We start from the raw sequence: 27167 nt of genomic DNA on the forward strand, positions 1-27167 counted from the left end.
AAGGCCTAGGAATCTATGAATTTGGTAACTATGGCAGGTGGGTTTGGGTTACACTTTGAAAAATATGACTGTTGGTGACATTGGACGTTCTGCCTCGGAGCTGTTCAGAGAGGTCCGGGGTAAGGAGGCCAGTAGGAGAAACCTCAGTGCCTTCTTCTGAGATGGGACTCCGACCTCTGCATAAGGATGATGATATGGACAGCAGTAGCTTCCATTCCTTGAGCACCTACTGTGTGCTGTGGGCTTTGGAGGCCTGCAGGCCTGGATTTGAATGCCAGCCCCACCACCTCCTCGCTGTGTGACCCTGGGCAGGCCTCTTGACCTCTCTGAGCTTCAGTTTCCTTGCCTGTGACATGGCGGCATGAACAGTACCAGCCCCCAGGGTGGATGTGAGCTCAGAACCGTCAGGTGCTTAGGGCCGCGCCGGGCATAGCCTAAGAGTTCAGTGGATGGTGACCATTACTACTTGTGTGCCTGACCGTTTTCTCCCTGAGACGCCCTGGGAGGCCGCTGTCTTATTGCTGTCATTCAGCGTTAGTGAGCCCAGCAAGTGAGGCAACTGGCTGGTGGTCCCACCAGCGGTCAGCGGCAGAACTGGGGTTCAAGCCTGCGTCTGTGCAAGCCAGAGCCTGCCCGCCCTCTGTGCTGTAGCCCTGCCCATTTTCTCAGAACCGGAGGCCTCTCTGGAGGAGGCGGAGAGGCCCTTTACAGTTTGCAAGGCCCTTATACGGACACCCTCTGAGAGCCCTGTGACTGGAGGTGGGGGCAGATTTAACTTCTCAGGAAGCTGCGGCCCAGGGAGGAGCAGGGAGCACGTGGAGGGCGGCGTCGAGACCAGGGTGCTTTCCCCAGCCCGGCCCCTGAGTCGGCCCCCAGACCGGGCTCTGTGCTCAGTGCTGTGAGCCAGTGGAGGTGGCAGGTTGACCCAGGGACGCCTTCCAGGTGCTCACCTGTTGCTCTTTTTTGGCCCAGGAAGGGTCTCTGATGGTTCCCCCACAGACCACTTTGGGGATTCCTAGGACAGCCCCCCTGATGGCTTTCTGCTGAGACAGGAACTGGGCTCCAGGAGAGAGGTTTCCAGTCTGGGGGTCATGACCCCCTCAGAGGAGGAGGAGCATCTTCCTACGGTTTCTGGGGTCTGGGGTCGAATGTCCCTCTCGTTAGATTCTCACAGGTGTTTAGGACAGCCCCACCCACCTCTCTGAAAGGCCAAGAACTGCTGCTCTAGAATCATACCATTTAGAGGCAGGGAGGGGCCCGGGACTTCCCTTTCCCCTGCTGGCTGTTGGTTGTTTCCAGAAAGTCGTCTTGTTCCTGAAAAGTTACCACCCTGCCCCCAGCCTCAGCGCCCACTTGGTGTTCAGCAAGCCTTCCTGACCCACACCCTTGAGAAGTGCCAGGGCCCTTATGCTGGGCACCAGGGCGGGTGTTTGGAGGAAGGTGATGGTGAGAGCAGAGACCAGGGACCCCCAGATGAGTGCTTTCCACCTTCAGCAGAGAGCTTCAGGGAGGAGGGGGTTTCCTGGAACTGTACCGGCCATTATGATGGCCACCCAGCTCTTTACATTTAAGTACATTAAAATTAAAGATCACCAGGACTTGGGGTCCTCAGTCGCACCCGCCAGCTCTCAAATGCCCAGTGGCGACGTGTGGCTGGCCGTTGCTAGGTTGGACAGCGCAGACAGGGAGCATTGCCAACCATGTGGAAACTTCTAGCACTGGCTGTGTGTCAGGGAAGCTTCCAGGACTGGGCTGGGGGCTGAGGGGACAAAGCAGTGAGTTAGGGGACGGCAGCTCTGTTTGCAGGCCCAGGATGCCGCTTCCCCGTCCTGGGCCTGCCTCCGCCCGCGCCCCGTGTCTGCTTCGCTTGCCGCGCCCGTGCTCACAGGTCCTCCCCACCTGAGGGAAGCTGCGCCTGGCTCTGTGGAGGCACCAGCCTCCCCCTTGTTCCTGGGCAGAGGCTCAGTAAGAAACCCGGCTACTGGGGGGGCCGGGGTTCCACTGAGGGGATGGGGGTGCTCCCCTCCTGAAGTAAGCTTGGGCATCTGTGCAGCTCATTTTACTGTTCAGCATGCTTTCCCAGACACTGTTTAGTCCTCACAGGCTCTGGCGGGTCTCAGGGAGGAAACTGAGGCTCAGTGAGGTTCAGGGTCTTGTCCAGAGTCACGCGGGGGGGTGGGGAGCGGTAGGGCTGGGATCTGAACCAGGCCTAGGACTCCAGGCCTTGAGCCTTTTCCCCAGTGTCACCCCATGTCCTTAATTTGACACCCAAGGGGAAAAAACTGGGTTAGTAAAGAGGGTTCCCCCCGGAAGGTCCCCCAGGGCGTGAATGCCCTTCCACCGCCTCCCAGGAGGTCTCGGGGTGGCACTGCCCTGCTGTCTTTCTTGGCCTCTGCTGCCACCTCCCTGGGAGGCACTGGGCTCCGGGGTCCTCATGTTTGTAGCCCCGGCCGGGAGGCCTGGATGGGGCCGGTGGCCCTTGGTAGCAGATGTCGCAAGGCCTCCTTCCGCTTCTCTGATGAGCCCCCCTGCCTTTGCTCAGATGACCCAGCTCATGAAGGCCGCCAAGAGCGGGACCAAGGACGGGCTGGAGAAGACGAGGATCGCAGTCATGCGCAAAGTGTCCTTTCTGCACAGGAAGGATGTCCTCGGTGAGGCGCTGCGGGCCGGGCCAGGGGCGGGCTCCGTGCTCGGCAGGGGTGGGTGGGCGAGGTCACTGGGTGTCCGGGCTCCTCTGGCGGTGGGGTTTGGGGACTGATCCCCAAATGTGCCAGCTTGTTTCCCGGCCTGTGGCAGGTAGACCCCATCTCTTCCGGGAAACATGGGCCTCTCCCTTCAGCATCCCTGCCCTTGGTCTCTGTCGTGGCCTCCTCCTTGGCCTCTTGCCTCCCAGGCTCACCTGACCTCATCTTTGAATGCGCCTGTTCAATCCCTTCTTTATCCATGCACCTGTCTCTCCGCCAGCCAACATTTATTGAACACCTACTAAGTACCATGCCCCGTGCTGGGTGCAGGGACACCAAGATGAGTTAGGTGGTATTGCCTGCAGGAGCACCTGGGACAGTACGGAGACAGGCATGCAAACGGGAAGTGACCAGCCACATGGTGGGGTGCCACGGTGGGAGCGTGGGGGAAGTGAGCGTGGAATGCACGAATGAAAGGGCAGGGAAGGGCTGAGAGCAGAAGGAGAAGGGGACCCAGGTCCATCAGGCCAGGGAACGGGGCAGGGAGTGGGTGCTCCGGGCAGAGGAGCCAGCATGTCCAACGGTCCAGAGGTGGGAAGGTATGAAACGTTCAAGAAGTGATTTTCATGATGGTCATCGTTTATGGAGTGTCTGTTGTGTGCCAGGCACTCTCCTAAGAGCTTTACAGTTTCTCATTTAATACTTATAAACACCAGACAGGGACAGAGGACTGTCTTGTTCCCATTTGGAGATGGGGGAACAGGCACAGAGTGGGTCAGTGTCTTGCCTGGGGACACACAGGCGTGGAGGGGATGGAAGAGGCTTCCTCTGGCTGGAGTGAGGGCAGGAGTGAGAGAACAGGGCCCCGTTAGCACAGGCATTCAAGCCAGGGAGGACTTTGAGGCTCTGCACCCTCTTGAAATCTATGTATTTTACCCTCTCTGTGCCTCAGTTTCCTCATCTGTACAATGGGGCTAATCTGGCATCTGTCTCAGGGGGCTTTGGTGAGGATGACCGAGCAGCAGTAGTACATGGAAAGAGCCCAGCACAGCTCCTGACCCCTGTGTGGCAGGTGTTATTCCCAGTGGCAGCCACAAAAAGGAGGTGTTTGTTGCTGGGACAGCATCTTGCTGATCTGGATCCGATCCTGGTTCCACGGCCTCCTGGCTGTGTGACCTTGCCCGCTTCTTCCCCTCTTGGACTTCCAGGTTCCTCATCTGTGAAGCGGGTTTAGTTAACCCCACCACTGCATATACTTGATTCAGCGCCAAACTTTTGGGGAAGCCCTACCCCCCGATGAGGGAGGGGACGATGGGCTGAGGAGCCATTCCGAACTTGGAGTGGCCTGGAGAAGGGACAGGCTGGACATGCTGGCTGGCTGGGAACTCTTCCTGGTCACCCTCCCCATCCCCAGGCCAGCCAGGCAGCCAGCAGTCTCCCTCCCCACCCTGCCTGTTAGCCCGGAGCCTTTCCTAAAGCGACCCTCCCACCAGAGGCGTTATTAATAGCCACGGCAGGGCTCGAATCACCGGCCAAGAATGTTACCCAGTGGCGCATGGGGGAAGAGGAAGCCGCGGGGCCAGCGGCTGGGGTGGGTGCAGAGTGATGCCCGGGGTGCCATGTGGGCCAGGCAGGAGGGCCTCCACCACCCCGACCCCCGTACTGTCATCCACTGTCCCTCCTCCTCCTCCTCTTCTGTCTCCTGCTCAGGTAAGGCCCGTCTGCGTGTCCCTGTTCCCTCGGCCCCTGGGAGCCACCGCCACTTCTCTCTTCCCAGCTTCCCCATAGCACCCGCTTCCTGCTGGGCAGCCGGGTTTCAGGGCCGCAAGCAGCAGGGTCCCGTCTCCCTGTGCCTGTGCCTGTAGCTCGTGGGGCGGGCGCCCTGCACGGCCGGGTTACTGCTCTCTGCCTGACCTCCGCTCTTCCCCTCCGCCCCCGCCTCCGTCTGTCTCGATGTGTCCTCTGAGGTCTGCCCCCACTCATGTCTGCGTTGCCCTATTGGACACCAGCTGGACTTCTTCCCTGTTGGGTCTCTTTTTTTGAAAGATGAAAACACAGAGCCAAACAGCCCTGTTCTTCTCGGGGCTTTACTTTCTCCCCCCTTTTTGGCATCCAGAAGAAAACTATTTTTAGTGCCTAGTGATGGGGACATCACTTCTGGCCTTTGCCAGCCCAGAAGCGGGCGGGTCTGAGCGGGGACAGAGACTCCTGGCAGAGTGGGTTCTGAGAGCCGAGCCCCTGCTGCATGTTGCTTTCTACTCCCTCGCTCCATCCCTCCCTCACTTCCATTTCCGGGTGGACTGTTCTAGCAGAGTATAGCCAGGAGGACAGTGAGTAGGCCCTAATCCTCTGTGGCCCCAGGAGCCGCCCATCCCAGGACCCCGGTCTGTGGGGGGGAGGGTGGTTTCCAGCTCCTGGAGTTTGAGCAGGTGTGTCATCCTTGCCTTGCATGTGTCACCAGCCCATCTCACTTTCCAGGTGACTCGGAGGAGGAGGACATGGGGCTCCTGGAGGTCAGCGTTACGGACATGAAGCCCCCAGCCCCGGAGCTGGGCCCCATGCCAGATGGCCTGAGCCCGCAGCAGGTTTGTGGGAGGACCGGGGTATCTTCAGGGGGAGGGATGGTGGGGACCCCAGCCTGCTCCCTGGGACCATGCAGGTCTGGGTCTGGAAGGGGAGGTGATGATCAGGGGGCTCTTGACAGAGCCCCAGCTGGGTGGGGGACCTCCTGGGGTCTCTTCTTGACCTGCTGCACAGACTTTCCAAATTGGACCCTGCAGGTTCCACGCCATCATCCTGGGTGGTGGTGGGGCTGCGTGTGGAGCTCTTGCTTCCCAGCTCCTGTGTAACTGGGTCAAATGAAGGTGTTTGAACAAAGGGCCCACAGTCCCTTTCTGGGAAGCATCGAGCTAATCCAGTTCAGGGGGGGACCCTGGAGGTGCCTGGCCCCCCTCCCCCAATCCACCCACCTGTCATCAGTTCAGACCCCAGAGTCACCGCAGGCTTCCCAGGAGCGGGACTCTTCGGGCGATGTCTTCCTTCTCCAGAAGTGTCACATTGAGATCGGGGTGGCTGTGCTCTGGGACCTTCCTCGGCAGAGCCAGGTCTGAGTTTTTTCCCACTGGGGTTTTCTTAGCCATGAGGCAGGGGGAGAGACCCCTGCCTCCCTCTGGTCATGAGGGCTCTGAGCAAGACATGTCGGGGCAGCAAATGCAATGAGGGGGTTGGCCGGTTTGGAGTTGGCAGCAAATCCTGATGATGGGCCCCTTTTGAAAATCGGAGATACGGCCACACCTCTCGTCTTGGGAGTCCATCCGCCTCCTTCCTTCCTTCTTTCTCCTGCCTGGCCCCTGGCAACACTGAGGTGGTGACACCCCTGCTCCCTCCCCTATGCAGTGAGTCACTGTCAGAGCCATCAGAGCTCAGAGCCAGGCAGGACCCTGGGCTGCCAGCTCATAATCAGGGGTTCCCCTTTTTGATGTCGGCCAGGTCTGTCTCCTCGGGAGCCTTTTACATTTCTTGGATCAGCAGTGTTAGTTACTCTAGGCCAGTGGCTCTCAACCGAGTTTATTTTGTCCCCCAGGGGACATTTGGCAATGTCTGGTGATGCTTCTGGTTGTCACAGCTTGCGGGGGGTCAGGTGCTACTGGAATCTGGTGGGTAGGGGCCAGGGACGCTGCTACACGTCCTACAGCGCACAGGACGGCCCCAAACATCAGCATGCTGAGGTTGAGAACGCTGCTCTGGGAACACCTGGGAAACTGGGGATCCTTGACAAGGCATCAGGGCAACTTGAAGGACAGTGGCCTGGCTTGTCACACCGCCAGGGGCCATGGTCAGGCCTGGGCGCAGGCAGGGTGGTGGGAGGAGATGCAAAGGGTGTGCCAGAGGCAGGAGGGAGGAAGCAGAGGGGAGCAGGGGAGATGGTGGTGGGCGCCTGGATCGATGTTCTCAGGATGGCTTTGGGGGCACAGTGGGGGTCAGTCACCCTCCCAGCTCTGGGCCAAGGTGCATAGGCTCCCCCCTCGGATGCCTCTCATGTGCAATACCTTTCATGAGCTCTGTCCCAGCTTTGCTGCATGATAGAACCACCTGGGAAGCTTTAAAAAACACTGTTACCGAGGTTGCACCCCATAGCAATTCATTCAGAATGTCTGGAGTGGGAGCCACATGACTCCAGGGTGCAGCAAAGTCCTCCCACCAGCCCCCCTCCCAGCCCGCATGCTGCTGTATCCAGGTGAGGGCTTCTTGACTGGGTGCTGGTCGGTCTGCACCTGAGAGATGCACTAATTTGAGCTGAGGAGAGATAGGGAGGGCAAGTGGGGAAGGATAAGGGGCTGGGATGTTTAGCTTGAAGCAGAGCCCACTTGGTGGGAATGGGAGAGGGGTTGGTTAAGGACTGGATCTATAAGTGTCGAGAGCTGAGATTTCAACTTCATCTAAGAAAGAATTTTCTGCTAAAGTTGTCCAAAGATGGAGGAGGCCGCCCGTCCCCGTGGAGGAGAGTGGTGGTTTCCCATCCCTGGATGTGTGGGAGCAGAGACCAGGCAGGGGACTCGAGTCCCGGCGTCCCCTGCCCCCATGCTGCAGTCTGGGGAGCACGGGCATTTGTCTGGGGTTGGCAGGGGCTCTGGAAGGGAATGCTGGCCTGCCAGGCCCCAGTGGTCCAGGAGCGGCTCTGGGAAAGACGAGTTCCTTCTGTCCCGCGGCCGGCAGCTCCACTGGGCGTCATGGCTCCTCTCGCCATCAGCCGGGGCTCCGCTCACAGCCGGGGCTCGCTCTGTGCCATGGTCGGCACAGGTGCTGACTGTACTTTCCGCCCGAGCAGGTGGTCCGGAGGCACATCCTGGGCTCCATCGTGCAGAGCGAAGGCAGCTATGTGGAGTCTCTGAAACGAGTACTCCAGGTAGGACTCTGGGGGGTCTGGGGGGAGGGCAGGGGAGACCCCGGAGGGACATTTTACAAGGAGCGTTTGGTGACTGTGGGCATTTTTAAGGGGAAGGAGCCAAAGGCCAAGGCTTTTATGGAAACAGCAGGACCTTCAGATGGGGGACACCAAGAATTCCAGATGCCTTGGTGTTCACAGGATGACTGCATTTTCTGAAACCATGTCGGGGTTCAATAAAATGAGCTCTTATTTGTAATGGGGTGGATAGACCTAGAGTCTGTCATACAGAGTGAAGTAAGTCAGAAAGAGAAAGACAAATACCGTATGCTAACACATATATATGGAATAAAAAAAAAAAATGTCATGAAGAACCTAGGGGTAAAACGGGAATAAAGACACAGACCTACTTGAGAATGGACTTGAGGATATGGGGAGGGGGAAGTGTAAGCTGTGACAAAGCGAAAGAGAGGCATGGACATGTATACACTACCAAACGTGAGGTAGATAGATAGTGGGAAGCAGCCGCAGAGCACGGGGAGATCAGCTCTGTGCTTTGTGACCGCCTGGAGGGGTGGGATGGGGAGGGTGGGAGGGAGGGAGATGCATGAGGGAAGGGATGTGGGAACGGATGTATATGTATGACTGATTCACTTTGTTATAAAACAGAAACTAATAAAAAAATAAATAAAATAAAATGAGCTCTATCCTATGGACTTGAGGGCATGTGGTGCCTCTTGTGCCTTCCTCGCCACTCTGGGAGCCCCCGGGGCAGGGGCTGGTGTCTCCCCGTCATCTTGGAGCTCCCTGGGTGCGCCCTCTCCCCTGTGATCTGGATGCACAGGAATTGCTAAGTAGATGCTTGCGTGACTAAGGTGTGCTGGCCTGGTCTGTAGTTTGTATTCCTGGAAAGGTGCACCTTCTGGGATGTTGTGGGCTCTCGGTGAGGACAACAGGGAGGGGAATTGTAGGGGTGGGAGGATGCGAGTAACAACCTCATTTCCCCTCCTGAGTTTGGATCCACAGTGGAGGAGGCCAGACCTCGGGCAGGTGGAGACAAAAATATCCCGAGTGTCTGACAAAGCTGGTTGGAGAGTGTGGCTCTAGGTCTTGCTGTGACATCACTGCCACTGCTCCGTTAGACAGACTGGCTCACTTGTGGGCAAAGCTGATCTGGGCCGGCCCCTGGGGACTGCCTCCGTGGAGCTCCTTGCAGGCAGGGGTCTGCCTGAAAACCCAGCTTAACACATAAGTCACGGGGGTGGGTTATGGATGGGCAAAAGGGTCAGGAGTGTTACGTTCATGGAGACGCTTCCAGAAGGACAGGTGAAGAGTGAGGGGTGAGTGCTCCCCCCACAGGAAGGTCTGCCGAGTTCTGCTTGGCCCGGTCCAGGTGGCCATGAGGGCAGTGGGGGCAGGGGCTGTGGCCTGGCCTCGGGGCACTCACCCCGCCCGCCCCCCCCCCAGGATTACCGCAACCCCCTGATGGAGATGGAGCCCAAGGCGCTGAGTACCCGCAAGTGCCAGGTGGTGTTCTTCCGCGTGAAGGAGATCCTGCATTGCCACTCCATGTTCCAGATCGCCCTGTCCTCCCGCGTGGCCGAGTGGGACTCCACCGAGAAGATTGGGGACCTCTTCGTGGCTTCGGTAGGTGTCCCCAGACTCTCCCCAGCCTGCCAAGGTGCTAACCGCGACCCTGATCTGGATGTTCTCCGGGCCTGAGTCGGCCTGGCCTGCACGGGGGTGGGCGTGACACCTTGCAGCGTGTCCTTGGAGGTGTCCGCCGGCGTGGCACCCGCTCACTGTTCGGGCTCTGCTTAGGTGACAGCGCCTCCAGGAGACGGGCCACTGTGGGCAGCCACCTGGCCGATCTCAAGCCCTCCCTGCCGAGTGCTCGCAGAGGGACCACTGTGCGACGCTCACACAGAGCATGGCCTTGACCCCAGAGGATGCTGCAGGGTGTCGGGGCCAGGCCACAGTGTCGTGCTCCCAGAGACCTGGCCTGGTCCCAGCTCAGCTGTGCAAACGTGGGCAGCTCCAGGGCCCTCTTGGGGCTCAGGTCCCCATCTGTAGAAGAAGGGGGTGTGCTGGACTCATGGTTTTTGACACTGAAGTCTGTGGGCCCCAGAGAGATTCATGGGGTGAGAGATGGTCAGACTGGTGGAACCTGCTTCGATATGTTGTAGGCAATTGGGTTCTGCTAAAAGACAAAAAAAACCCAGCACCCTGGTCGGTGTGTCCATGGGGCTCAGGTCAGGAGCACCATCCTTGAGGGTGGGGGGCTGGGGGGTGTAGCAAAGGGCCTCCATGCCCCCCTTTGCCTGTGAGCCAGGCTGCCATGCTGGGGGACGAGGGACCTCCCCGGGCTCTCCTTAGCACCACCTCTTCCTCCCTGTGACTTTGGTGTCTCTTCGCCTCTCTGAGCCCTGTCCCCTCCCCTCACCGGGTGACAGGTTTCCTCACCTCAAGGCTAGCTGAGACCCTCCAGGCAGAGGAGGACTGTGGTCGGCAGTGAGGGTGGGGTGCTGGTCGCCCTCCCCCTCGCATGGATGTGACCCTCCCGGGCCGCGCCCACACCTGTTTCAGTTCTCCAAGTCCGTGGTGCTAGACGTGTACAGCGACTACGTGAACAACTTTACCAATGCCATGTCCATCATCAAGAAGGCCTGTCTCACCAAGCCCGCCTTCCTCGAGTTCCTCAAGGTGGGCCCAAGGGTGGTCCGGGGCCCCTCTCAATGGAGCCCTGGCCGTAGGGGGCGGGGACAGGGAGGTTTCTCAGGAGGGAGGGATCGCTGCAGCATCATTTCTTTGGCCCAGACACCTCTCTTCTTTCCTTTGGGCCATCGCCAGTCCCACGGGAAGAAAATTTGCCTCTCCTTTCCCCACTCCCCCAAGGGGAGGGTGAAAAAGAGTTAAAGTTTCTGTAAGCCACTTGGGATCCTGGAGTTTTGACAGGTGGAAGGGTAGGCCTGTGACATCTGCAGATGGTGGCTGGGCTTGGTGTGGCTCAGGTTGTGGCCGGGATGATCCCTTTTCTTAAAGCGGTGCTTTGGGGATCACGTGGGAGAATAGAGTTTAAAGGACTATAGGCCTCAAGTAGCTGTGGGACCAGGTCCCCAATCCCCATTTCCTAGGCGCACACTTAGGTGAGTCAGAGACGTGCCACCCAGCAGAAGGCGCAGGTGGGCTAGGGCCCCCGGCCTCAGCCGAGGAGCCTACAGCCTGGATCCCAGAGGGTCAGGGGGCTTTCTCAATGGGGTGCCATCTGACATGGGTCCTGGGGGGGTCAGTGGGGTTGAAACGGGGAGATGGAGAAGAGGGTGTTCCAGGTGCAAGGGTGATGGGGCAAAGGTCAGAGGCAAGTCTGGTTGGATCCTGGGAACACTGGGTGCCCGGGAGAGAGGCCCAGAGCAGTGGAGTTCAGTTTGGGCAGATCTGGACCTCCTGGCCCAGGGGATAGGATGTCGTATTTCAGGCAGCGGGGAGCCACTGAAGTTTTGGATGGAGGCAGAGGCCGGTGGGGAAGCTGTGGCGGCAGCCTGGGTCGCAGGGGCTGAGGGCCCGGGTCAAGGTGACAGGTGTGTGGATGGAGAGGTGGAAATAGAAGCAAGAGACAGGACAGTAAGAACCGTCCCCGTGGCTGATCCTCACCCCGGCCCGGGCCCGTCCGCTTTAGTTTAGGTGGAGGAAATAGTTGTCTCGGCTACTTTCAGTAGCCTGACTTCTTGGATAAGTTGCTGAAATGTCCTACTTATGCTTTTAGTCCAGAGACTTTAACGTGATACTCTAGGCTTTCCAGGGTGAGGGGCTGTACAGGGGAGCCCTGTGGTGGTAGGGACCCCTGACTGTGGAACCAGGGACCTCCTGGGCTCTTCTCTTGGGCCTAAGGCTGAGCAGGGTCCTGGGCCCGGGGAGGGGAGCCCGGGATGGGCCGAATCCGTACCCCAGGTGCTGGGCCCTTGCTGTGGAAGCTCAGTGAATTATTCCCCCTCATCTCCAACAGCGGCGGCAGGTGTGTAGCCCCGACCGCGTCACGCTCTATGGGCTGATGGTGAAGCCCATCCAGAGGTTCCCACAGTTCATCCTCCTGCTTCAGGTACCACGGGGGATTCCGGCGGCCACCAACCTGCAGGGTGGGGCATGGGCTGGTGCGAGCCTCATGGGGTTGGGGCAGGAGGCCTGGCTTCTCATCCGTCACCCACAACCCATGCATCTGTGCACGGTGGGCAGGGCCTCGGCCCCCCGGCCCTCTTTTCCCACTCCTAGGGTGGAGCCCATCGAGCTTACTTTCCCCTCCCCTGGTGGGAACCTGGTGACTGGTGGTGACATTAGCCCAGGTTGTGGGAAGGCACGTGGAATCCGAGCGCCTGTGGGGCCCCTGGCAGTGAGGAGATGCCCCGTGGATGCTCTGATCTCGGCACTTCAGGCTTCCTGAGGGAGCGTTAGCCTCCACGCTGGGCCCCGAGAGCTTGAGGCAACCCCCTGATTGCCGGGGGTCCTCAGTCAGGGGGTGAGTCCCCCTGGGGGGAAGGCTGGCTGCCAGCCCAAGGGCCCCAGCAGGATTTCCTCTCTGTTCTCAGAGCAACCAGCAGCAGGAATGGGTCTCATCTCAGTGTACAGTTGATCAGTGAATCAGGGATTGGTCCACACAGCTATTTTATTTTAGTTTTTCATTCACTAGCTGCTTCTTGAGGCCTTGCTCTGTGTCAGGCCCCGCCTGTCCTGGCTACAAGCTGGGCCCTTCTCAGGCCCGAGTGTGGAGGCGGAGGCTGTGACCCCAGCCAGGGGAGGGTCTGCTGGGGTGGGGGTCTCAGTCGTGGCTCCCTCTGGGCCCCGGCAGGACATGCTGAAGAACACCCCCAGGGGCCACCCGGACAGGCTTTCGCTGCAGCTGGCGCTCACGGAGCTGGAGACGCTGGCCGAGAAGCTCAACGAGCAGAAGCGGCTGGCCGACCAGGTGGCCGAGATCCAGCAGCTGACCAAGAGCGTCAGTGACCGCAGCAGCCTCAACAAGGTGCGTGCGTACCTGCCCTGCAGCTGGCGTCGCCTGTCACTCTGCCTCCTGCCTTGTGGCACCCACCAGGTGGCAGTGTTCTCCGAGGGAGGCGACTCCTTGCTTCTCTCTGAGCCCGCAGACCTTACCTTAAGGTTTAATCTTGACTAGACCTCCACATTCGTTATACTCATGTGATTTTAGGATAAAGGCTGATTTTATTCAGCAGTGTAATTGCCAGTAAAGATGCCAGAAATGATAGCCTAGTATTGTGCTTAAACTAGTGGGCCGTGGAGTCAGAGTCTGGGTTTGAATCCAGATTTTGCCGCTGGTGCTTACTGTGTGGCCTCAGGGGAATCACCCAACCTCTCTGAACCTCAGTTGCTTCCTCTGTAATGAGAAGAGCTCGATGGCGCCTCACCCTCAGGGCTTCTGTGAGGCAAATGAGAGAGCTGGAAAACTGGCAGACCCAGAGCCCTTAATACAAGGTGGCAGTTGTCATTATTAGTGTTGTTTTTTAAGAAGCAGAAAGAAAAATCCATGCCATGTTTTGGAATTGCAATTTAGGAACATTCTAGCAAAAAAAAAAAATCCTGAAAAAATTTCAAATGAGTCTATTAGGGAACTCTGTTTTTAAAACACAAAATTGGTACAAAAAAATTAGTCACCTCCCAGAGTCACCTGTTGGTGAACTTTATTTTTTTATTTTTAAAATTTTATTTATTTATTTGGCTGCGTTGGATCTTCGTCGCCGTGCACGGGCTTTCTCTAGTTGTGGCGAATGGGGGCTACTCTTCATTGCGGTGCGTGGGCTTCTCATTGCGGTGGCTTCTCTTGTTGTGGAGCACGGGCTCTAGGTGCGTGGGCTTCAGTAGTTGTGGCACGCGGGTTCAGTAGTTGTGGCTCGTGGGCTCTAGAGCTCAGGCTCAGTAGTTGTGGCGCATGGGCTTAGTTGCTCCGCGGCATGTGGGATCTTCCCAGAGCAGGGCTCAAACCCGTGTCCCCTGCATTGGCAGGCGGATTCTTAACCACTGCGCCACCAGGGAGGTCCCTGTTGGTGAACTTTAGTCCTCTGTTTCCCTAATGGCTTGTGACATGAGCCGCTTGCAGCTGCACCCACATCTGGGAGGTCCTGGGCCCCGCCTTCTTTCACCCACCAGAGTGTGGCGTTTGGCCCCGATGGTTCGGGGTGAGGTGACCCCCACCCCAGGGTACTTGGCGAGGGCAAGCGTTGTTCTTTGGGGAAGGGACATCCTGTGGGGTCACAGGGAGGTGTTCAGGTATTCTGGGGGAAAACTGGGAGCCTCCTCGCTCTGTGGCCCCAAAAGCAGAACTAAGGCCAGTGACTAAGGCCGATGAGATTTCAGCCAGACGGGGTGGAACTTTCTAATGTTTGGGGAGTGTTACCAGGAGCACCATGTGGCCCCGCCCTTTACAGTATATGATACTCTCTAACCTGCGTTGTCATGTTTAATTTTCACCACAGGCTTGCAAAACAAGGCCCGGACAAGTTAACTTGCAGGGTCCCTTGCAATTCTAAGCTTCAGGGTCCTGCATCTTAAGACTGTCCCACCTCAGGCCAAATTCAGGCTGCACATGTGTATTTAGGCCCATACAGTATTTTTAGGAAAATGGAATTAATTGCTAACATTAAGAAATGGAGAAATGTCCCACAACATTTAGACTCATGTATCTTCTTAAGGGTCGGAAGAGCTGGCACTCTGGCCCACCTTCCTATGTGGCACCAGTCACCTGAGTAGCGGCTGCCCTTGCCCCCTCAGTCCACATCCAGTTCTTCTCACTGAGGTTACTTCTGGCCCTGCAGGCACCTGGGTTTGCTTTGCCTGTTCCAGGAGTATAGAGCTGGGAAGAAAAGATGAGGCAGGGGATGGAGCCCCCTCCCTGGGGTGTATCCCCATCCAGGATTGCTCAGGGTGGGCCTGAAGGGTGGGGGTCATCCCCTCTCCCCGCCTCCAGGCAGGACTTACCCAGCCAGTCCCACACGAGCCTTCTATTTTTTTAAAAAAATTACTTATTTATTTGGCTGTGCCGGCTCTTAGTTGCGGCACGTGGGATCTTTAGTTGCGGCAGGCAGACGCTTAGATGCGGCATCCAGCTCCCCAGCCAGGGATCGAACCTGGTCCCCCTGTGTTGGGAGCGCGGATTCTTAGCCACTGGACCACCAGGGAAGTCCCAAGCCTTCTATTTTGAAATGTCTCTCGGGTTAAAAAGACCTTAGCCCAGCCATGGCCACCATGCTAGTGTTTGATGGTCTTTGCACTTGGGAAGTATCTTCTTCTGTCTTTAGCTCCTTTCCTGTAACCAAGAGGGTTTCTCTCGCTTTGGTTCACACACCTGTGAGATCACTCGGGAGAAGGAAACCCTTCTCCTTAGCACTTGCTCTGGGAAGAGCTGTCTGTTCCCTTCTGCTCTGTCTGCTGGGGGGGACCCGGGCTGTGAGGAGCAGTGGTCACTGGCTGGAGGTCAGGGGGACCTGTTGGGTGTTGGGCGAGGAACTGACAGCCCCAAGCCTCAGTTTCCCCACCTGTCAAGTGGGTGTGTCGCATGAGTGTGGGATGGTGTCGTGGAGAGAGTGATGGTGGCCGCACACCACGCCTTCCCCTGCCAGGGCCCCCCTGGGGCAGTCTCGGCCAGCTCTGAGGCCAGTGCAGTGATTTCCCTCTTGCCACCCATCACCCAGAGAGAAGTGGAAATGAAACTGGGTGTGCCCGAAGTGGAACCGTGTCGGCTGTTTCAAAATGTGCCTGCTCAGGACATGACTGCAGGGGGCTGTTTGTGCAATATCCGAGTTTTCTTTTGTCTTTCTTTTTTTTTAATCCGCTTAAGTGGCAGGAGGATGGTTGTCGGAAGCCAGGGGACTTTCCTCTCCCCTGAGGAAAAGGGTCACGGCACACTTGGCTGTCTTCTGAGGGGCCTGCTGTCTGCAGGGTCCCAGCTGTGTTTACACGAGCTGGCAGTCAGCTTGCTGGTGGAGGCTGTGGGCTGGGGGAGCCCAGTCTTAGCAGTCATGGGGGTATCCCTGGGGTACCCTGAGACTTTCTGTGTGTGTTGGGAGCAGTGGGCTTCCTCTGACTCCTCTAACCCCCAGTCAGGAGCCAGAGGGCGTGTGGCTGGCTGCCCGGTGCTGGGAACAGCGTGTGTGGCCTGGCTGTGTCCTGCCCTGCCGCTCAACCGGCATTGGGTCTCAGCAAGTCACTTTACTTCTGGAATCTCCGTCCCCTTGTCCAGGAATGGGGAGGCCTCAGCGTTCTTGAGGCGATTAAATGAGAGGTGGACTATCTAGGGGCATGTGGTGTCACTCGGGCTTTCGTGTCGCCTGGAGAGACACTGTTCTTCCCAGAACAGAAGGGCGTTCTCTCCAGGAGAGGTTTTGGGATGATCCGCCCTTTCCCTTGTGAGGATGGGGCGGAGAGGCGCTAGCTGTTGTTATCAGAATCATGGGCTTCAGGAAGGAATTTTGCTGAATACTCCTTTTCCTCCTCAGCAAAATCCTTAGTTAGTGAAGAGATGTTTTCCCAGTGGGTCTCTGGGTCTGATGGTGGTCCGGTGCTGGCAGCATTCTTGGAATCCAGCCCGAGATGGGCAAACGGCTGTTCGGATGCTGCAGGCTTGAAGGCCTTCAGCCTTGTCAGAGGGCTGCCTTGTCAACCAGCAGATCTCTCCCAGCCCCACACGAGGCCTTCCACGAGGCCAGTAGCTGAGGCTGTTCAACAAGTCAGGGTGGGGAATGGGACCTACTTTCAGGCCAGGAGTCTCCCTGCTTGAGGCCACACGAACAGTGGCAGCAGTGGGGACTGTGGCCATCTGCGGGGTGTCCCATCGCAGGGCCGGCTCCTTGGGTGTGTGGCCTGTGCCGTCACGCAGGGCGGGCACTCAGAAGGGCCCCACGTTTGGCTTCATGCTCTGCCATTGCCATCTTGAAATTCTTTTTTTTTTTTTTGCTGTACGTGGGCCTCTCACTGTTGTGGCCTCTCCCGTTGCGGAGCACAGGCTCTGGACGCGCAGGCTCCGCGGCCATGGCTCGTGGGCCCAGCCGCTCCGCGGCATGTGGGATCCTCCCGGACCGGGGCACGAACCTGTGTCCCCTGCATCGGCAGGCAGACTCTCAACCACTGCGCCACCAGGGAAGCCCCTGAAATTCTTAATAATTCTGAGCAAGCACCGCGTTTTCCTCCTCTGCTGGGCTCTGCGGATCATGTAGCCAGGTCCGGTCACACGTTGCCTTGGTGATGTGAGCAATAGAGGTATCGCCCACTTGACAGCTGAGAAAGCTGAGGTGTGGAGAGGTGACACGGCACCTGCCAGAGGGCTTCACAGTGGGCGCTCCGGGAACCAAGGTCAGAGCACGGGTCTGTGGCTCTGGAGCTGTGCCGCTGGCAGTGACATAGGGACAGGCTGGCAGTGGCTGGCTCACCTGAGCAGGGGTGCTGGCTGCTGGGGCCGGTGGGTGGTCGGTGCCTCTTGTTCCCCGGGGATGGAGGGCGTGGCCCTGCCTCATCCTCCACGTCTCCCAGCTGTGGTCCCCTTTGTGTGTGGAGGGAGAATCCTGGGTCTCTGGCACAGTGACGTCTGTGGAGCAGCCCGTGTACCATGTCGGTGGTGACCTTCCTCTGTCCCCTCCCCCCAGCTTTTGACCTCAGGCCAGCGTCAGCTGCTCCTGTGTGAGACGCTGACGGAGACTGTGTACGGTGACCGCGGGCAGCTGATCAAGTCCAAGGAGCGCAGGGTCTTCCTGCTCAGCGACATGCTGGTCTGCGCCAACATCAACTTCAAGTAAGCAGGCCTGGCCGTCGCCCCTCCCTGGGGACCCCTCCTCTCGTGTCCCAGTCCGTCATAGCTGGGGTCCTACATGAGCTCATCGGAAGCCTCCAACGTCCTGACTTCCTCTTCTATCCCTTTGTGCCTGCTCTGTCCCTGGTCCCCAGAGTTAGGAAGCACCTGCAGAGGTCACTGAGGGCAAACAGCTGTCTGTTGCACAGGGTGGACTGTTCTGGAACTCTGCCATTGGAACTGAACAGTCTGCTGAGTTTTGACCACTTTGACATTCAAGAGATTCTTCCCTGTTCTCAGCCCAGATCCCAAATCCCTGCTGCTTTAAGATTTTCCTCCCGCCAGATCTGAGTGCTTCTCAGCAAGAGTCTTTGCCTTTCCCCCAACTCCCTGCAGGAGCCTGGTTTCCCGGTTCTGGGTCAGAGGTTGTAGCAATGCCCACAGGCAGGCTGCCAGGCTGCTGCCTGGAGTCGGGATTGGAGTTGGCGCCCTGCAGTGGGGAGAGGGTGATTCTTTAGACCAGAGTTTGCAAACTCATGGACCGTGGGTTGCACTAGGCCTCTGGAAATCTTATGTTTGGCTCCTACGGGGAATTCACACAAAGGTTGAGACATCTGGCTTCTCTTAGAAACGTGAAGATCTCGCGTTCTGGGCCCACACTGCCTGGGGCCACACGGGCCTGCAGCTGGGTTGCGTGAACTCTTTACTGGGGCTCCCACCTGGCCCGGGTCACTCGCATCCACTGCTTGGTCCTGTGGGCATCAGGGATTGTGACCCTTTACCAAATGAAGGCCAGCTGGGACCTTTCCAGCCATACTCGTATCCACTCGAGTGGAGGAGAATCTCGGTTCTCAATACTTGGCAGTGGTTTCAAAAACCACAGAAACAGCAGGATGGCAGCAACAGCCCAGACCCACGAGGGAAAGCAGTCACCCGTGGCTGGGCATTAACCCCAGCCTGGCTGTCCCACCGCCTGGCTGGAGCACATGTGGGGCGGGGGGCACCCGAGGAGCCTGATTTAGATTCTGCACCCAGAGTCGCTGTGCCTTCTTGTGCATGGCCACGGAGCAGATTTGGGGATTATCCGTGGTTGTGGATCACGTGTCCTGGAAGGCGGGGAGCAAGCAGGGCTATGTGGGGACTCGCACACAGCCTCCACCCACTCATCCTTCGGTCTGTTAATCCATCAAATGTTTACTGAACTCTTACTTGGTGTCAGTCCACAGGTCTGGACGGGATCCGGCCCTGGTAGGGGCCTGGGGCAAGGAAGCCTCTGTCCCAGATCAGTGCAGCGGTGCTGATGGCTGACTCATTCATTCATTCATTCATTCACTCCCTCCCTCATTCAAGCACTATAATTTTTAAGTCCCGTTTATATCCTGGGCTCTGTGCAGGTGCCAGGGATCTGACCTACACCCTCTCTGCCCTCCTGTTGCTTGGAGCCTCGCATGGCGTGAAGGTGTGATGAGGGTGTTAGTGGCCCACTTTTGGGGGGGTCATCTTGGGTGACTTGGGGTGAGTCACGTGACCTGTCTGAGCATCAGTATCCTTTTCTGGAATAACCCAGGCTTCCTAGCAGGGCCACTGTGGGAATAGGTGATGGAAGGCCAGTGCCCAGTCCAGGGAGAAGACCCTCTGTGTGGTCCCCTCTGCCCACACCTGGCCCAGCCCAGTGGCCAACCCCCAGGGGGGTCTCATCGGCTGCAGTGGTTTTTACGGAAACCACTCCGTAACGATAACAACCCTTCTTGTCTTTTTCCTCAGGCCTGCCAACCACAGGTAGGGGCGCCAAGGCTTGGGGTGGGCGTGTGGTTCTGGATCTGGGGCTGGGGCCTGGACGCCCTGATGCTTCCGCCCCCTCCTCCGTTCCCTGCTCCGCCTGGCTTGGTTTTGGCCTGAGGGCTTGTGCTTGGGCTGTGAGGTGCCTGGCTGAGCTGACCTGCTGAGGAGCGGCTCTGGCTGGCCCTGGGGCTGGGTGCTGCGGGCTCTCCAGGGCCGTGTCCTCTCTTCCTGGCAGGGGCCAGCTGGAGATCAGCAGCCTGGTGCCCCTGGGGCCCAAGTATGTGGTGAAGTGGAACACGGCGCTGCCCCAGGTGCAGGTGGTGGAGGTGGGCCAGGAGGGCAGCTCCTATGACAAGGACAACGTACTCATCCAGCACGCCGGCGCCAAGAAGGCCTCGGCTGCGGGCCAGGCCCAGAGTGAGTACCTGCTCGACATTGCCCTGGGAGCACCTGCCCGGGCTTGGCCCCCCCAGGCCCACGGGCACTTGGCCCAGAGACTTTTCCTGCTGTACATAACTGTACACAAACACACACCCACATCCCTACCTGAGTGTGCAAATGCATGCTGCACGCAGTCGCACCTCACAGCCCCTGCCCACCCCAGTCCTGTCCACTCTGGCGAGCATGCACACACACACATGCACACATGTGCACACGCATGCATGCACACGCAGTGACCTTGGATCAGAAAGGGTGACCTCCAGTGCCTGCCTGGCCATTGCTTGCCTCCATGTGGGACCTCAGTTCGCCCGTCTATACAGTGAGGGGCCCCAGTGACACTCACCCTGTCCCTGAAACCCTCAGGGCCCAGGCTCAGGGCTGCCTGGCTCTGCCTGGATCCTCTTTCCCCTATGCTATCCCCTCAGACTCTTGGACAGCAAGGACAATGAGAACTCGGGGTGGCAGGCTCCCCCGTGTGCCCCATCCTCTCCATCTCCGTGGTGCTGGGGCAGGAACTTCCTGGTGCTGCCCTTTCCTCCCCTTTGCCCTTTCCTGTCCTGTCCCACCCTGTCCTCTACCCTCCCCAGGCCGACTCTTCAAAATGCACATCAGAGCTGTGTGTCACCCTCCACCTGAAATCCGCCGGTGGCTTCCCACTGATCTCAGGGTGAAGTCCCAGGTTCTCGCCCGGGCCCACACTCCCGTCCTGGGGGCCCACCTGCCGCCCCACCTCAGCCCACCCCGCCCCTTCACTCCCTGGGCTTGGCTGCCCTGACCTCTCCGTTCCTGGGGGGTTGAGCCCCCTCCTGCCCCAGGGCGTTCTCCCGGCCTCTGCCCTTTTCCAGAGTGTTCTCCTGCCATCCTGTTTTTGTCTATCTGCCCCTACTCATCTTAGCTCAGGTGACACTTCCTTAGAGAAGCCCTTCCTGATTCCTTTGGACTTGCCAGGTCCCCGTCCAGTGCTCTCAAGGCCCGGGTGTGTTTTCACCTTTATGGTGATGGTCTGGTTGCCATCTCGTCTTTCCCCTTGGTGTGACTGTAGCCCTCCGGAGCCTGGTGTGTGGTGGGTGTTAATAGACATTTGTTGAATGAACGAAGGACGTAACTGCATGGCCAGCAGGAAGGCACTTGGCTGTCACCCCTCCCCACTGGCCAGCTCTGTCCATCCCTGACCTGGGAGGTGGCTCTGAGGGAGGGACTCACCACACACTCTCGTCCTCAGAAAGCTGCACCCACTTCAGTGGCTGTGTCCCCCTCCCCGGGCCTGGGAGGCATGGGAGGCTGTCTTGTGTTCCTGGCTCTCTGTTCACAGAAGCCCCCTGGGAGGGGCTCCTGGCCCATCTGCCCCCCTCAGAGGTGCCTTTAGCCCTGGCTCCACTTCACTCTCCCCCCTCCATTCGGGCTCTTGCTCTGGGAGTGCTCCTTCAGCCACTGTTTTATCTGTGGCCACATTTCTCAAAGTAGAGTACGAGGCTGCCTGACCCCCTTCAAAGAGGAAAAAAGAAATCCTTGTTGAACCGCAGTTGGCCTTGAATGATTTTTTATTATATTGTTATTCAAATATGTGCAAGTATAAGACTAGGTATAATAAACTCCATATGCCTGTATCCCTTGAACAACCGTAAAACCAAAACAGAATCACAAATGGAATAAAAGTGATGCTACAAAATCATAAAATTCAAATGAACAGCATTAATGTAATGTGATGGATGATGTTGTTTTGCTGGCACCAAATTGCTCTCAACATAGATGTGGTCCTCTTATGGGGCAGGTTCTTTTGAGTTCTCTGCACCTGTACCCCAAAGTGCCTCACGGTGATCTCCATTTCCCACCAGCTCACTCCATTTGGGGCGCTGCAGAGCCCTTCTTTGCCCTGCGTTTGGTGTGAGCGTATCTCTTACCGCCCACGCCCACCTCGCTCTGTGTTCATTACCTGGTGACCATCACGTAGTACCAAAGTCCACGGAAGCCCTGATACCGAGCAGCGGGATGTGGCTTTAAAGTCATTGTATCCAGGTGACTGAGGATGTGCATCTGATCTTCAGATAATCATCTCGATGAAAATCCAAATTAAATGCCTCCGCCCCTCCCTGGGATTCTGTAAGATCTCAGCTTGAGTAACCATGGTGTAGAGGACACAGCCCCAATTCCCTAGCCTGGCATTCAGGGACCTCCCCATCCAGTCCTGCTGGGCCCTCCTGCTCTGTCTCTTGCTGCCCTCCCTCCATGTCCCCGACACTGCATTTGTATCATCACCAGAGATCTGGGCACCCTCAGCCCCCATCCCATCTCTGTCCTATCACCCCGATATCTTTCTCCGCAGTACCTCCCACCATCTGCAGTTGTTAATTGACTCCTCCCTGACCCTGACCAGGTCATAAGCTCCACAAGAACAGGGACCCTGTCTGTCTCAGTTGCAACTGTCTCTCCAACATGTAGACTAGAACCTGCCATGTAGTAGGTTCTTAGTACATCTTTGAACAACTTACTCTTCCTGGGCTTCCTTATGCCACAGTGCCTTTGCACCTGCGGTTTTCCTTTTTTGGCAGTGCCCACCGCTCTCCTGGGCCTGTGAAGTCTCCTCGCCTCTCACGGGCACAGTTGGTTCTCAGTCTTCTGGTCTCCTGTGACCCTTTGTATAGACTGAGAGTGGCCCAGATCCTAGGCGCTAGACTTTACCCGTGATTGGATTTGTCCCCGCTAGTCGACGAGAGCCTGGTAACATTTCCTTCTGTATCTCTAGTGCCGTATCTCCAGGGCGACAGCTCTTCTTTTTTGCAGTGAGTACATGCTTGGGCCCTTGGTGGTGCCTTCCCCACCCCTGAGGCTGAGTAGGGTCTCTCTCTGCCCAGATAAGGTGTACCTCGGGCCCCCGCGCCTCTTCCAGGAGCTGCAGGACCTGCAGAAGGACCTGGCTGTGGTGGAGCAGATCACGCTCCTTGTCAGCACGCTGCACGGCACCTACCAGGTACCCAGCACCGGCCTCGGCAGGAAGGTGTGGGTGGGCTCCTCTCCCGCCCGGTTCCCCGATGCGCCCTGGCCTCTGGGCTCCCACTAGCAGCAGTACTGGCTGAAGCTCCTGTCGCTACCTGGAAGTCTGGTGGGCGGCCTCCGGTTCGGGTTGAAGCTCTGGTTCGAGTTGAGCAGGGCCTGGCTATGGGCATTTTTTTTTTTTTTTCGTTCTCTGTTCAGTGTCTGTTCTGTCCTGAAGCTCCTTCCCGAGCCTCGTCCCAGGCTGGAGAGGAAGCTGGCTGGGAGGGTGTGTCCCTCTCAAAGGAAGGGTGCCGTGGAGGGGGGAGGTCTGAACCAAGGCCTGGAGCCCGGGGAGTCGGCATCCCCCCACCGCTTGTGGCCGAGTGAGCCGCCCAGGTCGAGCTCCCGCGCTGACCCCTGGTTCCTCTCCCCTTGGGTCCCCAACTGCTGTGGGATGTGGGGTGGCTTTCGGGGAGCCAGAGGGCTGTATGGTGACCTCCTTGGCCTCCTTGACCCTAGAACCTGAACATGACCGTGGCTCAAGACTGGTGCCTGGCCCTGCAGAGGCTTATGCGGGTGAAGGAGGAGGAGATCCACTCGGCCAACAAGTGCCGCCTCAGGCTCCTGCTTCCCGGGAAACCCGACAAGTGAGAGGAAGAGGGGCCTTGGAGAGGGGCGTCAGGACCAGCCTGCTTGCCAGCACTGCGGGGGTGGGCGTGGGCATACACGCATCGTGGGCCGTGCCTGGCAAAGCATTTGACACAGAGCAGGTGCTCGTGGTCAAATGAATGAATGAATGAACAAATGACCTATTTGTACCTGGGGTGAGCCTGTCCTCTGTTAGGCTACTGGTACACACTGCCATCGGTTGGTAGACTGTGCAGTCCCCTGGGACCAGGCCCCGGGTCTCCTCTCATGGATCCAGCCTCCCCCCAAATGCTCCCACGGGAGCTCATGCTCAGTTGCTCCGCAGCTGATGTTTGTGGAATTGATGCAGAGGTGGGGAAAGCGATCTGTCTGATGATCCCCACTCTACAGAGGAGGAAGGTGAGGCTCAGAAGTAGGTGGCAGAGCTGGGTTCTGAGGAGTCTGACTCCGAAGCCTAGGCTGGCGCAGTGAGGGGCTCAGAGCCCAGGTTTTGACCTCTCGGTTGGGCGGGGACAGTGTTACAGGCACAGTGGCTGCTGGGAGGGGGAGACTGGGCCGCTGTGGTCGGAGGCAGGTCCGGGAACCAGGATGCAAGGCCCAGGGCTGGATGGAGTCTGAGGGTCAGCAGCCTGGAACCTTCTGGGTGCCCTCGCACAGTGGCTCACAGTGCCCTGCTGAGCGGCTCTCTCCCCTTCTCTGCGCCCCTTCCTCACCTTCCTGCCCACCTCCCGGGGGCTGGGATGGCTCACAGCGGGGAAATGGGCCCCGGAGAACAATGAAGGGCTTCCGCTGCTCTAAGGTGAGATGACAGTGTGGTGACAACAGGGACCTCTGGCCACCCCAAGCCTGTACATACCGCCGTTCATTCATTTTTTCATTCATTCATGTGTCCATTCAGGAGACATTTACCAAGCAAGTGCCCTGTGCCAGGTGCTGGGAACAGGCCCGAGTCAGAGGCTCCGGGTCAGGCGTGTGCAGGTGTCTGACGAGGCCTGTGGAACCCTGACCAGGTGGGGCCCTGGAGGGCCTCTCGAGTCGCAGCCTGCGGAGGGCCAGACCCCCCATGGCCTTGCTAGGCACCCACGCCGGGGTGCCTGGGCCGGGCTGGGGGCCGCAACCTGGTCGCTCGGGGGAGTTACCTGCCCCCTCCCCGGGGCTGTGGTGGGTGGAGGGAGTCCTTCCCCAGGGGACTGAGGCTTTGCCAGGCCACTGGCCTCTCTGGCCATGCTTTGATGCTCTGCACAGACCTCGCTCTATCTCCAGGGCTGGTGGTTGGGGGGAAGAGCTGCGTACCTCCCGGGTGAGCCAGGCCCCGTTCCAGCATTCATGCTCCTGCCCTCTCACCGCAGGTCCGGCCGCCCCATCAGCTTCATGGTGGTCTTCATCACCCCCAACCCCCTGAGCAAGATCTCCTGGGTCAACAGGTTGCACTTGGCCAAGATCGGACTCCGTGAGTAAAGCCCCGGGGGTCAGGAGTGCGGAGAGGGAAGGTCTGGGGAGTGTATATGTGAGTCAGAGAGCGTCGTCCAGTCTTGGGGGGCAGGGAGGCTTCTGAGTGGAGGGAGATGGTGCAGCGGAGAAACAACTGGGGCCAGAGGCTCTGCTTCGTGACCTTGGACACGTCACTTCCCCTCTCTGAGCCTCAGTTTCTCCATCTGTAAAATGGTGGGAGTTGACAGAAAGTAAATTAGTGGTTGCCAGGGGCCTGGGAGGAGGAGGGAATGGAGAGTCACCACTAAAGTTTTTTTTTTGGTTAGAGTGATGAAAATGTTCGCAGATTAGATAGTGGTGATGGTTGCCCAAGTTTGCGAATATACTAGAAACCAGTGAGATGTACTCTTTAAAGGGGTGGGTTTTATGGTAGCTGAATTATATCTCAATAAAACTGTTACATAAAGAATGATTCAGGTTAGACTAAACTGATTCTTAAGGAAAGGCCTCTTTATAATTCTTTTCTCCTATGCACCCCCTAATAACAGTACAGATAAATAATGGGTATTTCTATTTATAGAGTGCTTCCTCTGTGGCAAGCATTTTTCTAAGCATTTTACACACATTTCTTTCATTTCACGTTCACAATAACTCTAAGAGGTAAGTCTGTTGTGAATCCCTTTGTACAGCTGAGGATTCTGAGGCCCAGAGAGGTGCAGTGACTTGCCTGAGGTCACACAGCAGGGAGGAGTTCAGAACCTGGGCAGTCGGCTCCCAGAGTCCACTCTCAATCCCTGTCAATTCTGTTTCCTCAAGTTGGTGAGCTTCTGTCTGCCAAACCACATTCATTAAATTATAATTACTTTGTGCTTTTTTTTGAATTGACAAAAGGCCTAGTTTCTTGCCGATCAGGACCATTATTTGCTGTGACCTACTAGAATTCCCATTTGCCAATTCCAGTCAATAGCAGTGATTTCTGGGGTTTTGTTTGTTTTTATTTCTGGCGTGATCTTTATCTAGATAAATATGTATTTCCGATAGATTTTAAAACATTTCTGGAAAGGAGTCAGGACCTTTGTCAATGGCTTTCATCAATTAAAAAACTATTTATTGGGCTTCCCTGGTGGCGCAGTGGTTGAGAGTCCACCTGCCGATGCAGGGGACACGGGTTTGTGCCCCGGTCCGGAAAGATCCCACATGCCGCGGAGCGGCTGGGCCCGTGAGCCATGGCCGCTGAGCCTGCGCGTCCGGAGCCTGTGCTCCACAACGGGAGAGGCCGCAACAGTGAGAGGCCCGTGTACCGCAAAAAACAAAAACAAAAACAAAAAACTATTTATTGAGTCTCTACAGTCATTTCAGGCATGGGGAAAAGAACAATGACAAAAACAGAAAGGTTGCTGTTCTCAAGGAACTTACAGTTTATGAGGGGCAGGCAGAGATTTACACGAGGAACAAATCAACAGGGAGGGGTCGGTGCTGTGAGGGGGTAGAACCGGATGCGTGACTGGCACCGAGCCTGGGGGCTCGGACTGCTGTCAAGGAGGGCCTCTGAGGAGGTGACGTCTGAAGCTGTGCAGAGGTCTGGGTAAAGTGATCCAGGCTTTGGAACAGCAAGTGCAAAGGTCCTGAGGTAGCCAGAGTTGGTGAATGGTGGGGTGTGGGGGGAGACAGGTGGAAGTGGGGAGCAGGTTTTCCAGAAAGCCAGGGTGAGGTGCATGGAACTCTTTCTTGACGCGTGGGGGCTGTGGGTTGCAGAGCTGAGAGAACCGGACAATGGCGTGAACTGATTTCTAATTAAGTGGATCATTCTGGCAGCTACTCGGAGAGAGGCATGTGGAGACGGGAGGGAAACGGGGAAGAGGTTGTGGCTTTGGAGGAGCCGGCATCAGAGCCTTCTGCTCAGCCAGCCCCTTCTTGGATCTGGCGTTGACATCACACAGGCCTCTGCTGGATGTTTCTGGGCGACCAGGAGGCCTGTGGTGGGTGGAGGAAGGGTTTTAGGCAGAGGCTGCCCCGGCCCTGGCAGAGGGCTTCGGAGATTCCAGCCGAGGAAAGGTTAAGGTGGCCTGCCTGCTGGGCCTCGGGCCACCCGCTCCACTCTCTCCCCTTCCCATGGAGCAGTGCGTCTAGGGCAAGCTCCTGAGCCCTGTTTGTACACCCGCTAAAGGCAGGTGCATCTCCCGTTTGAAGCCCAGATGCTTTGCCGAGTGGGCCTTGGCGTTGGTGGGAGAGGAGCCGACAGATGTGAGCATCTCCGTTCTTGGCGGCCTGTGAAGACCTTCGGCTGTCTTATCTCCACATGGTTTCACTGCAGCAAAAGTTTTAAAGGAAAGAGAGTCATTTGAAATCTATTCTGAATGCCTGGATTCCCCTGGGGCTTGAATAATCTGTTTCTTCTATTTTGCCAGTTTTTTTAATCTTCAGTGCCTGGTGCCGAGGAAAACAATATAAGCCCGTTAGAAATAGGCCCGTTAGAAATAGAACCGTTAAAAACATTTATTCACAAAGGATGTTATTCCTTTAATTTTTTTTTTCTGCA

General features: G+C 57.5%; 1 protein-coding gene across 5 annotated transcripts in view; it reads left to right on the forward strand.

Moving 5' to 3' along the window:
• Nucleotides 1-27167, forward strand: part of ARHGEF10L (Rho guanine nucleotide exchange factor 10 like) — a 145576-nt gene that overhangs the window by 65982 nt on the left and 52427 nt on the right. For 4 of the 5 annotated variants that reach the window (XM_082613283.1, XM_082613286.1, XM_082613284.1 and 1 more), the window contains exons 8-19: nt 2543-2651; nt 5163-5269; nt 7513-7590; nt 9037-9216; nt 10156-10272; nt 11573-11665; nt 12410-12583; nt 17211-17356; nt 19371-19552; nt 22429-22544; nt 23069-23196; nt 24547-24647. In XM_082613283.1, the coding sequence (XP_082469409.1) occupies nt 2543-2651; nt 5163-5269; nt 7513-7590; nt 9037-9216; nt 10156-10272; nt 11573-11665; nt 12410-12583; nt 17211-17356; nt 19371-19552; nt 22429-22544; nt 23069-23196; nt 24547-24647 (1531 nt within the window). Of the gene's footprint in view, nt 1-2542; nt 2652-4207; nt 4395-5162; nt 5270-7512; nt 7591-9036; nt 9217-10155; nt 10273-11572; nt 11666-12409; nt 12584-17210; nt 17357-19370; nt 19553-22428; nt 22545-23068; nt 23197-24546; nt 24648-27167 lie in introns of those variants that run through there. The other variant, XM_082613287.1, reaches the window with a different exon arrangement.

The sequence above is a fragment of the Mesoplodon mirus genome (genome assembly GCF_964341445.2).
Source record: "Mesoplodon mirus genome assembly, chromosome: 3".
Taxonomy (NCBI): domain Eukaryota; kingdom Metazoa; phylum Chordata; class Mammalia; order Artiodactyla; family Ziphiidae; genus Mesoplodon; species Mesoplodon mirus.